Source organism: Triticum urartu, chromosome 5A (genome assembly GCF_056163025.1).
Source record: "Triticum urartu cultivar PI428250 chromosome 5A, HENAU_Tu73, whole genome shotgun sequence".
Taxonomy (NCBI): domain Eukaryota; kingdom Viridiplantae; phylum Streptophyta; class Magnoliopsida; order Poales; family Poaceae; genus Triticum; species Triticum urartu.
In genome coordinates this window covers 41838957-41852870 of record NC_141877.1, presented here as the reverse complement: position 1 = coordinate 41852870, position 13914 = coordinate 41838957, and the positions used below count along the sequence as shown (strand labels likewise).

Here is a 13914-nt window from a genome sequence, read left to right as displayed (position 1 = left end):
TCAAATTTTCAAAAAAAGTTCACTGAATTTGAAAAAAGTTCATTGAAATTGAAATAAAGTTCATTGAATTTGCAAAATAGTTCATCCATTTTTTAAAAAATATCAAAATTTGAAAAAAGTTCACCGATTTTGAAGAAATGTTCATGGAAGTTCATGGATTTCGTAAAAAAGGCTCATCGATTTTGAAGAAAAAAATTCATGGTTTTTGAAGAATCCACGCATTCAAAAAAGAGAAAAAGGGAAAAGCAAGGAAAAAAATGAAAAAACAGAATGCAAACGTCCAGAAGGGAAACCACGATGGAAGGACGAAATAACAAGCTGAAAATGAATGTTTTTCACAATGTGCTTGGATGGCTGAATGGCTAGTGCCGCTCCCTTCGAACACAAAGGTCGCGAGTTCAAAGACGAACGCTGCACCATTTTTTGGGAGTTTGCGGAAATAATTGGGCCGGCCCCAGCTTGGGGCGCTGCAGACGCCCGTTTGCAAAAAATACACAGTAACGGGCGCCTGGAACACCAAATAGGATTCGCCATCCAGATGTGGCCATTCATTGGGACATCATCAAGGTAGAGGAGGAGCGAATGTATTGCATATGTCTTATGTTATTGGGCTGCTATATTACTATATAAACAGGACTAAGGTAGTGATATTTTATCAATGCCCATTGTTAATATCATGCAATGTTTTCTTGTTGAATATATATTAGTTGCGAGCATGCGTGGTTTGAAGGAGGCATGCGGAGACCACATACAGGATCTATTCTTGCTCCATAAAACAAGTCCACACACAAAACCGAGAGGAGGTTGAAAGATGGTGTATGGAACATATGTGGGAAGAGATTCATGTTGGGCGGCCCTCACATTAAGATCCGAAGATTAGTTTAAACTTGTCGTTGTGCTGCCGTGGTTTACTGAAAGGTGTGCCATGAGGTGTCTGAGCTTATCGCCTTGGAATTGGTCACGTCTAGACGGATTGTGATTAGGCGGACACTGCTGAAACTATTGGCGAGGGCGGGAAGAAGGATAGACGGTGACAGTGGTGGACATCATTTTCAAATAGAGATAGATAGAGTTGCGCACGCAGGGGTATGCTATTGATGGCCGGGTGCATAAAAATTTCTCTTGTTGCACCACACGGATATGTTTGCTAGCCTATCTGAAATAGAAAACGGAATACACAAAGAAAAAATCAAGACCAGACAGAAAGTGGACATCTATGAGCTTAATTTCTTATTCCAGGGTACGTACTGCATTGATACACTAGCCAAGCGGTTGGTTGCCAGAATGAATGCAAAAACAATGGGAAACGACATGACTAGTGCATCATGCACAGTGAGACATCGTATAATAAGTATAGGCTATCTATCCAATTAACGCTTCATTACTTTCTTAGAACTAAGTACTCGATCGATTATGAGCTCAGCCCCTGCAGTTGGCCAGCGTAGTGTCATCCAGCGGCCAAATTTCGTGTTTTGACCCTTTTGTGGTATAAAATCAAGATCTGATCCCCGTTCGAAAAGAAATCGAGATCTGACCCTTTCGCTACCGTCAGGGAAGGGTCAGACAGGCTGCCGCCAGGGTCCCTGTCGTAGGGTGCGACGAAGGGTGACGGCGGCCGTTTGCCCGAACTGACGTGGGTAAGTAGCCTACCGCCAGAGAACCTAGCGGTGGCCAGTCTGACCCTACCGTCAGGGTCTTTGGCGGTGGGGTCCTGTGTTTTATGGTTTTCAAGTTTAATTGTTTGCTTTTTTTCAAAAACAATATCACAGCAATGATATAGAACCTAAAAAACAGATCTCAAACAATTAAACTTGGGCATCACATACACATTAATAAAACTGTAGTGATTGTTTTATGGTTTAGGTTTTTACAAGTTTTAGTGATTGTTTCTTTTGTAAAGTTTTATCATATAGTTTTATAGTTTCACAAAGAAAGCAAAATATGAGCTCACATATTAATAAAGGTTCCACATAGCAAATAGCAAATAGCAAATAGTAAACTTGTCCACATAGTTTGGCAACCCCAACTAACGCAAGTAGTTTTGCAATAAGCTTTCACAAAACCAACAAACGGTGCAACAAGTTCTTAAGACAAGTTTATAGAGCGGGTAAACATCCCCCCTCGTATGTTAGGCCTGGCTGTGGAGATAGATACGGCAGCGGATCCACCGGTTCAAGCGGAGGGAGAACGCTGGTTGGCATCCGACCGTTCAAGCACTCCCACCTTGCCTTGCCCGCTGGAGTTTTCGCCTCCGCCCTTCCCCAGCTGATGATATCGACACTACTAGGAAAAGGCCTACTAATGGCGCACCGGTTTTGCCTACTAATGGCGCACCACCGGTGCGCCATTAGTATCACGCCACTAGAATTTTTTACTAATGGCGCACCACTGGTGCGCCATTAGTATCTGGTATGCTAATGGCGCACCAGACAGTGCGCCATTAGTATAGGCCACTGGTGCGCCATTAGTATAGGCCACTGGTGCGCCATTAGTATTTTTGAATTTTGAAGGCGGGAAAATAGTAGTGGCGCACCGTCTAACCCCCACCGTGCGCCATTGCTATTTTTGAATTTTGAATTTGGATCTGGATCGTGATTTTTTTGCCCATTTTTTGCTCGTTTTTTTGCTCGTTTTTTGGCACGATATTATTTCAAATTTTGTTTCTGTTTTTGGATCTTGTACGTTCTTTTGCCGTGTTCTTTTGCCGGAGAGGAGTTCGCCGGAGAGGAGGAGGAGGAGGTCACCGGAGAGGCGCTCGCCTACATCGTTGGAGAGGAGGAGGAGGAGTTCGCCGGAGAGGAGGAGGAGAAGGTCGCCGGAGAGGAGTTCACCGGAGCATCGGAGAGGAGGAAGGAGAAACCATGAGGGGATGGGAGGAGAGGAGGGAGGAGGAGCTCACCGGAGAGGAGGGAGGAGGAGCTCACCGGAAAGGAGGGAGGAGGAGCTCACCGGAGAGGAGGGAGGAGAAACTGTGAGGGGAGGGGAGGGGAGGAGAGGAGGAAGAGGAGGAGGTCGCCGGAGAGGAGGAGGAGGTCGCCGGAGAGGAGGAGGAGGAGGTCGCCGGAGAGGAGGAGGGTAGTATGGTGGAGGAGAGAAGGGAAGATGGAGTGGAGGAGAGGAGGAGATGGAGTGGAGGAGAGGTGGAGTGGAGGAGAAGAATGAAGAGGTAAGGAGGAGAGGACCACGCCTAGCCATATATACGGCATAGTAATGGCGCACCGCGGGCAGGTGCGCCATTACTAACTTTTTTTATTTTTTTCATTTATTTTGAATTTTGAAGGCGGGAAGATACTAATGGCGCACCATGGGCAGGTGCGCCATTAGTAACTTTTTTTTTATTTTTTTGATTTATTTTGAATTTTGAAGGCGGGAAGATACTAATGGCGCACCATGGGCAGGTGCGCCATTAGTAACTTTATTTTTTATTTTTTTGACTTATTTTGAATTTTGAAGGCAGGAAGATACTAATGACGCACCATGGGCAGGTGCGCCATTAGTAAGTTTGAATTTTTTTGAATTTTTTTGCCTCTCCAGATTTTAAAAGCCCCCGTATCTTTTTTTCTGTTAGGTTTTTGAGGATTTTGAAAATGTTTAACAGGGTTCCCCCAGTTAAATTCGGATGTAACTTTTCGAGTAGATGATTTTTTATATAAAAAACTTCTTCATCCGAGTTCATACGCAAAAGTTATGCCCATTTTACAAATTCTCGAGAGATTTCGCAAATAAAGTCGAAATTCATATTTGTAAATTTTCACAACAATTAGACCACATATCACATGGAAAACTTATTTTTTTTATTTTTTTGACATTTCCATCATTTTTTTATTTTTTTAAAACTGAAAAGGCGGTCCGGGGGGGTGCATTCGATGGAAGTGGTGGCCAAGTTACTAATGGCGCACCGTGGCATGGTGCGCCATTACTAGTTCAACTAGTAATGGCGCACCACTCCCACGGTGCGCCATTAGTAGTTTTGAAAAAAATTTAAAAAATTTAAATCTTTTTTACTAATGGCGCACCGTGGATGTGGTGCGCGCCATGCCCACGGTGCGCCATTAGTAGTTTTGAAAAAAATTTAAATTTTTTTACTAATGGCGCACCGTGGATGTGGTGCGCCATTAGTATTTGGACACTAATGGCGTACCAACACATGGTGCGCCATTAGTATATAGTAATGGCGCACCACATGTCTGTTGCGCCATTAGTGTCAATTCCATCTATAGCCCTTTTCCTAGTAGTGCGAACGCCGATGCACTTGGGGGCGGCATCCTGGCTCTCTCCTCCGCATTACTCTCGAAGTAGATCCTCTGGCCCAAATTGCGCAGCTCCCAGTTGGAGTGCTGCTTGACAGCTTCAATGGTCCCTTCTCGGCGGTTACGGGGGATAGTTGGATCTCCCTCCTGTTGGGGAACGTAGTAATTTCAAAAATTTCCCACGCACACTCAAGATCATGGTGATGCATAGCAACGAGAGGGGAGAGTGCTGTTTACGTACCCTCGTAGACCGAAAGCGGAAGCGTTAGCACAACGCGGTTGATGTAGTTGTACGTCTTCACGATCCGACCGATCAAGTACCGAACGCACGGCACCTCCGAGTTCTGCACACGTTCAACTCGATGACGTCCCTCGAACTCCGATCCAGCCGAGTGTTGAGGGAGAGTTTCGTCAGCACGACGGCGTGGTGACGATGATGATGTTCTACCGACGCAGGGCTTCACCTAAGCACCGCTACGATATGACCGAGGTGGATTATGGTGGAGGAGGGCACCGCACACGGCTAAGAGATCAAGAGATCAATTGTTGTGTCTTTGAGGTGCCCCCTGCCCCCGTATATAAAGGAGTGGAGGAGGGGGAGGGCCGGCCCTCTCTATGGCGCGCCCTAGGGGAGTCCTACACCCACCGGGAGTAGGATTCCCCCTTTCCTAGTAGAACTAGGAGCCCTTCCAAGTAGTAGGAGTAGGAGGGAAGGAAAGGGAAGGGAAAAGGAGAAGGAAGGAAGGGGGCGCCCCCCCTCCCTGGTCCAATTCGGACCAGCCCATGGGGAGGGGTGCGGCCACCCTTTGAAGCCTTTCTCTCCTTTCCCGTATGGCCCATTAAGGCCTAATACGAATTCCCGTAACTCCCCGGTACTCCCGAAAATACTCGAATCACTCGGAACCATTCCGATGTCCGAATATAGTCGTCCAATATATCGATCTTTACATGTCGACCATTTCGAGACTCCTCGTCATGTCCCCGATCTCATCCGGGAATCCGAACTCCTTCGGTACATCAAAACACATAAACTCATAATATAACCGTCATCGAACTTTAAGCGTGCGGACCCTACGGGTTCGAGAACTATGTAGACATGACCGAGACATGTCTCCGGTCAATAACCAATAGCGGAACCTGGATGCTCATATTGGCTCCTACATATTCTACGAAGATCTTTATCGGTCAAACCGCATAACAACATACGTTGTTCCCTTTGTCGGTATGTTACTTGCCCGAGATTCGATCGTCGGTATCTCAATACCTAGTTCAATCTCGTTACCGGCAAGTCTCTTTACTCGTTCCGTAATACATCATCTCGCAACTAACTCATTAGTTGCAATGCTCGCAAGGCTTATAGTGATGTGCATTACCGAGTGAGCCGAGAGATACCTCTCCTACAATCGAAGTGACAAATCCTAATCTCGAAATACGCCAACCCAACAAGTACCTTCGGAGACACCTGTAGAGCACCTTTATAATCACCCAGTTATGTTGTGACGTTTGGTAGCACACAAAGTGTTCCTCCGGTAAACGGGAGTTGCATAATCTCATAGTCATAGGAACATGTATAAGTCATGAAGAAAGCAATAGCAATAAACTAAACGATCAAGTGCTATGCTAACGGAATGGGTCAAGTCAATCACATCATTCTCCTAATGATGTGATCCCGTTAATCAAATGACAACTCATGTCTATGGTTAGGAAACATAACCATCTTTGATCAACGAGCTAGTCAAGTAGAGGCATACTAGTGACACTCTGCTTGTCTATGTATTCACACATGTATTATGTTTCCGGTTAATACAATTCTAGCATGAATAATGAACATTTATCATGATATAAGGAAATAAATAATAACTTTATTATTGCCTCTAGGGCATATTTCCTTCAGTCTCCCACTTGCACTAGAGTCAATAATCTAGTTCACATCGCCATGTGATTTAACACCAATAGTTCACATCACCATGGGATTAACACCCATAGTTCACATCGTCATGTAACCAACACCCAAAGTGTTTACTAGAGTCAATAATCTAGTTCACATCGCTATGTGATTAACACCCAAAGAGTACTAAGGTGTGATCATGTTTTGCTTGTGAGAGAAGTTTAGTCAACGGGTTTGCCACATTCAGATCCGTAAGTATTTTGCAAATTTCTATGTCAACAATGCTCTGTACGGAGCTATTCTAGCTATTTGCTCCCACTTTCAATATGTATCCAGATTGAGATTTAGAGTCATCTGGACCAGTGTCAAAATTTGCATCGACGTAACCCTTTACGACGAACCTTTTTGTCACCTCCATAATCAAGAAACATATCCTTATTCCACTAAGGATAATTTGACCGCTGTCCAATGATCTACTCCTAGATCACTATTGTACTCCCTTGACAAAAACAGTGTAGGGTATACAATAGATCCGGTACACAGCATGGCATATTTTATAGAACCTATGGCCAAGGCATAGGGAATGACTTTCATTCTCTCTCTATCTTCTGCCGTGGTCGGGTTCTGAGTCTTACTCAACTTCACACCTTGTAACACAGGCAAGAACTCTTTCTTTGACTGTTCCATTTTGAACTACTTCAGAATCTTGTCAAGGTATGTACTCATTGAAAAACTTATCAAACGTCTTGATCTATCACCATAGATCTTGATGCTCAATATGTAAGCAGCTTCACCGAGGTCTTTCTTTGAAAAACTCCTTTCAAACACTCCTTTATGCTTTGCAGAATAATTCTACATTATCTCCGATCAACAATATGTTATTCACATATACTTATCAGAAATGCTGTAGTGCTCCCACTCACTTTCTTGTAAATACAGGCTTCACTGCAAGTCTGTATAAAACTATATGCTTTGATCAACTTATCAAAGCGTATATTCCAACTCCGAGATGTTTGCACCAGTCCAAAGATGGATCGCTGGAGCTTGCATATTTTGTTAGCACCTTTAGGATTGACAAAACTTTCTTGTTGCATCATATACAACTCTTCTTTAATAAATCTATTAAGGAATGCAGTTTTGTTTATCCACTTGCCAGATTTCATAAAATGCGGCAATTGCTAACATGATTCGGACAGACTTAAGCATAGATACGAGTGAGAAACTCTCATCGTAGTCAACACCTTGAACTTGTCGAAAACTTTTTTGCGACAATTCTAGCTTTTGTAGATAGTGACACTATTATCAGCGTCCGTCTTCCTCTTGAAGATCCATTTAATATCAATGGCTCGCCGATCAATGGGCAAGTCAATCAAAGTCCATACTTTGTTCTCATACATGGATCTCATCTCAGATTTCATGGCCTCAAGCCATTTCGCGGAATCTGGGCTCATCATTGCTTCCTCATAGTTTGTAGGCTCGTCATGGTCAAGTAACATGACCTCCAGAATAGGATTACCGTACTACTCTGGTGCGGATCTCACTCTGGTTTACCTACGAGGTTCGGTAGTAACTTGATCTGAAGTTACATGATCATCATCATTAGCTTCCTCACTAATTGGTGTAGCAGTCACAGGAACAAATTTCTATGATGAACTACTTTCCAATAAGGGAGCAGGTACAGTTACCTCATCAAGTTCTACTTTCCTCCCACTCACTTCTTTCGAGAGAAACTCCTTTTCTAGAAAGGATCCATTCTCAGCAACGAATATCTTGCCTTCGGATCTGTGACAGAAGGTGTGCCCAACATTTTCTTTTGGGTATCCTATGAAGACGCACTTCTCCGATTTGGGTTTGAGCTTATCAGGTTGAAACTTTTTCACATAAGCATTGCAACCTCAAACTTTAAGAAACGACAGCTTAGGTTTTCTTGCCAAACCATAGTTCATACGGTGTCGTCTCAACGAATTTAGATGGTGCCCTATTTAACGTGAATGTAGCTGTCTCTAATGCATAACCCCAAAACAATAGTGGTAAATCAGTAAGAGACGTCATAGATCGCACCATATCTAATAAAGCACGGTTACGACGTTCGGACACACCATTACACTGTGGTGTTCCAGGTGGCGTGAGTAGTGAAACTATTTCACATTGTTTTAACTGAAGGCCAAACTCGTAACTCAAATATTTTACTTCTGCGATCATATCGTAGAAACTTTTATTTTGTTACGATGATTCTCCACTTCACTCTGAAATTCTTTGAACTTTTCAAATGTTTCAGACTTGTGTTTCATCAAGTAGATATACTCATATCTGCTCAAATCATCTGTGAAGATCAGAAAATAATGATACATGCCGCGAGCTTCAATATTCATTGGACCAGATACATCAGTATGCATGATTTCGAACAAATCTGTTGCTTGCTGCATTGTTCCGGCGAACGGAGTCTTAGTCATCTTGCCCATGAGGCATGGTTCGCAAGCATCAACTGATTCATAATCAAGTGATTCCAAAAGTCCATCAGCATGGAGTTTCTTCATGCGCTTTACACCAATATGACCTAAACGGCAGTGCCACAAATAAGTTGCACTATCATTATTAACTTTGCATCTTTTGGTTTCAATATTATGAATATGTGTATCACTACGATCGATATCCAACGAACCATTTTCATTGGGTGTGTAACCATATATGTAAACAGAATAACAATTTATTCTCTTACTTAAATGAATAACCGTATTGCAATAAACATGATCAAATCATATTCATGCTCAATGCAAACACCAAACAACACTTATTTAGGTTCAACACTAATCCCGAAAGTATAGGGAGTGTGCGATGATGATCATATCAATCTTGGAACTACTTCCAACACACATCGTCACTTCACCCTTAACTAGTCTCTGTTCATTCTGCAACTCCTGTTTCGAGTTACTACTCTTAGCAACTGAACCAGTATCAAATACCGGGGGGTTGCTACGAACACTAGTAAAATACACATCAATAATCCGTATATCAAATATACCTTTGTTCACTTTGCCATCCTTCTTATCCGCCAAATACTTGGGGCAGTTCCGCTTCCAGTGACCAGTTCCTTTGCAGTAGAAGCACTTAGTCTCAGGCTTAGGACCAGACTTGGGCTTCTTCACTTGAGCAGCAACTTGCTTGCAGTTCTTCTTGAAGTTCACCTTCTTTCCTTTGCCCTTTTCTTGAAACTAGTGGTCTTGTCTACCATCAACACTTGATATTTTTCTTGATTTCTACCTTCGTTGATTTTAGCATTACGAAGAGCTTGGGAATCGTTTCTGTTATTCCTTGCATATCATAGTTCATCACGAAATTCTACTAACTTGGTGATGGTGACTAGAGAATTCTGTCAATCACTATCTTATCTGGAAGATTAACTCCCACTTGATTCAAGTGATTGTAGTACCCAGACAATCTGAGCACATGCTCACCGCTTGAGTTATTCTCCTCCATCTTTTAGCTATAGAACTTGTTGGAGACTTCATATCTCTCAACTCGGGTATTTGCTTGAAATATTAACTTCAACTCCTGGAACATATCATATGGTCCATGACGTTCAAAACGTCTTTGAAGTCCCGATTCTAAGCCGTTTAAGCATGATGCACTAAACTATCAAGTAGTCATCATATTGAGCTAGCGAAACGTTCATAACGTCTGCATCTGCTCCTGCAATAGGTCTGTCATCTAGCGGTGCATTAAGGACATAATTCTTCTGTGCAACAATGAGGATAATCCTCAGATCATGGATCCAATCCACATCATTGCTACTAACATATTTCAACTTAATTTTCTATAGGAACATATCAAAAATAAAACAAGGGAGCTAAACGCGAGCTATTGATCTACAACATAGATATGCTAATACTACCAGGACTAAGTTCATGATAAATTAAAGTTCAATTAATCATATTACTTAAGAACTCCCACTTAGATAGACATCCCTCTAATCTTCTAAGTGGTCACGTGATCCATATCAACTAAACCATGTCCGATCATCACGTGAGATGGAGTAGTTTCAATGGTGAACATCACTATGTTGATCATATCTACTATATGATAAACGCTCGACCTTTCGGTCTCCGTGTTCCGAGGCCATATCTGTTATATGCTAGGCTCGTCAAGTTTAACCTGAGTATTCCGCGTGTGCAATTGTTTTGCACCCATTGTATTTGAACGTAGAGCGTATCACACCCGATCATCACGTGGTGTCTCAGCACGAAGAACTTTCGCAACTGTGCATACTAAGGGAGAACACTTGTACCTTGATAATTAGTGAGAGATCATCTTATAAAGCTACCGTCGAACTAAGCAAAATAAGATGTATAAAAGATAAACATCACATGCAATCAAAATATGTGACATGATATGGCCATCATCATCTTGTGCCTTTGATCTCCGTCTCCAAAGCATCGTCATGATCTCCATCGTCACCGGCATGACACCATGATCTCCATCATCTTAATCTATATCAATGTGTCGTCACATGGTCGTCTCGCCAACAATTGCTCTTGCAACTATTGCTATCGCATAGCGATAAAGTAAAGCAATTATTTGGCGCTTGCATCTTATGCAATAGAGAGATAATCATAAGGCTTTTGCAGTTGCCGATAACTTCAACAAACCATGATCATCTCATACAACAACTTATATCTCATCACATCTTGACCATATCACATCACAACATGCCCTGCAAAAACAAGTTAGACGTCCTCTACTTTGTAGTTGCAAGTTTTACGTGGCTGCTACGGGCTGAGAAAGAACCGTTCTTACCTACGCATCAAAACCACAACGATATTTTGTCAAGTTGGTGCTGTTTTAACCTTCGCAAGGACCGGACGTAGACACACTCGGTTCAACTAAAGTTGGAGAAACTGACACCCGCTAGTCACCTGTGTGCATAGCACGACGGTAAAACCAGTCTCGCGTAAGCGTACGCGTAATGTTGGTCCGGGCCACTTCATCCAACAATACCGCCGAACCAAAGTGTGACATGCTGGTAAGCAGTATGACTTATATCGCCCACAACTCACTTGTGTTCTACTCGTGCATATGACATCTACGCATAAAACCTGGCTCGGATGCCACTGTTGGGAACGTAGTAATTTCAAAAATTTCCTACGCACACTCATGATCATGGTGATGCATAGCAACGAGAGGGGAGAGTGTTGTCTACGTACCCTCGTAGACCGAAAGCGGAAGCGTTAGCACAACGCGGTTGATGTAGTCGTACATCTTCACGATCCGACCGATCAAGTACCAACGCACGGCACCTCCTAGTTCTGCACACGTTCAACTCGATGACGTCCCTCGAACTCCGATCCAGCCAAGTGTTGAGGGAGAGTTTTGTCAGCACGACGGCGTGGTGATGATGATGATGTTCTATCGACGCAGGGCTTCGCCTAAGCACCGCTACGATATGACCGAGGTGGATTATGGTGGAGGGGGGCACCGCACACGGCTAAGAGATCAAGAGACCAATTGTTGTGTCTTTGGGGTGCCCCCTTCCCCCATATATAAAGGAGTGGAGGAGGGGGAGGGCCGGCCCTCTCTATGGCGCGCCCTAGGGGAGTCCTACTCCCACCGGGAGTAGGATTCCCCCTTTCCTAGTAGAACTAGGAGCCCTTCCAAGTAGTAGGAGTAGGAGGAAAGGAAAGGGAAGGGAAAGGAGAAGGAAGGAAGGGGCGCCCCCCTCCCTAGTCCAATTCGGACCAGCCCATGGGGAGGGGTGCGGCCACCCTTTGAGGCCTTTCTCTCCTTTCCCGTATGGCCCATTAAGGCCCAATACGAATTCCCGTAACTCCCCGGTACTCCCGAAAATACTCGAATCACTCGGAACCATTCCGATGTTCGAATATAGTCATCCAATATATCAATCTTTACGTCTCGACCATTTCGAGACTCCTCGTCACGTCCCCGATCTCATCCGGCACTCCAGACACCTTTGGTACATCAAAACACATAAACTCATAATATAACCGTCATCGAACTTTAAGCGTGCGGACCCTACGGGTTCGAGAACTATGTAGACATGACCGAGACACGTCTCCGGTCAATAACCAATAGCGGAACCTGGATGCTCATATTGGCTCCTACATATTCTAGGAAGATCTTTATCGGTCAAACCGCATAACAACATACGTTGTTCCCTTTGTCATCGGTATGTTACTTGCCCGAGATTCGATCATCGGTATCTCAATACCTAGTTCAATCTCGTTACCGGCAAGTCTCTTTACTCGTTCCATAATACATCATCTCGCAACTAACTCATTACTTGCAATGCTTGCAAGGCTTATAGTGATGTGCGTTACCGAGTGGGCCCAGAGATACCTCTCCGACAATCGGAGTGACAAATCATAATCTCGAAATACGCCAACCCAACAAGTACCTTCAGAGACACCTGTAGAGCACCTTTATAATCACCCAGTTACGTTGTGACGTTTGGTAGCACACAAAGTGTTCCTCCGGTAAACGGGAGTTGCATAATCTCATAGTCATAGGAACATGTATAAGTCATGAAGAAAGCAATAGCAATAAACTAAACGATCAAGTGCTATGCTAACGGAATGGGTCAAGTCAATCACATTATTCTCCTAATGATGTGATCCTGTTAATCAAATGACAACTCATGTCTATGGTTAGGAAACATAACCATCTTTGATCAACGAGCTAGTCATGTAGAGGCATACTAGTGACACTCTGTTTGTCTATGTATTCACACATGTATTATGTTTCCGGTTAATACAATTCTAGCATGAATAATAAACATTTATCATGATATAAGGAAATAAATAATAACTTTATTATTGCCTCTAGGGCATATTTCCTTCACCTCCATCTCTGCAATCACTCTCTTCCACTCCTTCACACTCTGCGACCAACACTTCACATCGTCGGAGATTCGCTCTGCCCTCTCGTGCCACCGCACTGCCCTCGTCGCCTCTAGGACCTCGTCTGAGACATTTCCGACCGGCTGCAGAAGCTCGGGGCAGGACTCGTACACGTACGGAAGTGGCAAGGCGGACGGGTCGTGTTGGGGATGAATGGGCGATGGTTGTGTTGGGGAACGCAGTAATTTCAAAAAAATTCCTGCGCACATGCAAGATCATGGTGATGCATAGCAACGAGAGGGGAGAGTGTTATCTACGTACCCTCGTAGATCGCAACGGAAGCGTTGACGCAACGTAAAGCAAATAGTCGTACGTCGTCCCGGTCCGACCGATCCAAGCACCGTTACTCCGGCACCTCCGTGTTCTTAGCACACGCACAACTCGATGACGCTCCCCGGGCTCCGATCCAGCAAAGCTTCGGGGATGAGTTTCGTCAGTACAATGGCGTGGTGACGATGATGATGTTCTACCGACGCAGGGCTTCGCCTAAGCACTACAACGATATGATCGAGGTGGAATATGGTGGCAGGGGGCACCGCACACGGCTAAGGAACGATCACGTGGATCAACTTGTGTGTCTAGAGGTGCCCCCCTGCCCCCGTATATAAAGGATCCAAGGGGGGGGGCGGCCGGCCCTATGGTGGCGCGCAGGAGGAGTCCTACTCCTACCGGGAGTAGGACTCCCCTCACAAACCTTGTCCAACTAGGAGAGGTGGAGGGAGAATAGGAAGGGGGGGCGCCGCCCCTCCCTCCTTGTCCAATTCGGACTAGGGGGAGAGGGGGCGCGCGGCCTGCCCTGGCAGCCCCTTCCTCTTCTCCACATTAGGCCCATGAGGCCCATTAACCCCCCGGTGCTCCGGTTTTA

At 44.4% G+C, this 13914-nt stretch overlaps 1 protein-coding gene across 1 annotated transcript; it reads right to left on the bottom strand.

Annotated features, from left to right (window-relative positions):
• Positions 1 to 2096: 2096 nt before the first annotated feature.
• On the bottom strand, positions 2097 to 13192 carry LOC147967843 (uncharacterized; the record flags this gene model as incomplete). The annotated part of the gene is made up of 3 exons (XM_087523278.1): positions 2097 to 2280; positions 4243 to 4394; positions 12992 to 13192. Coding segments are annotated over 3 exons (537 nt in total), but the record flags the coding sequence as incomplete, so codon positions are not given.
• Positions 13193 to 13914: the final 722 nt, after the last annotated feature.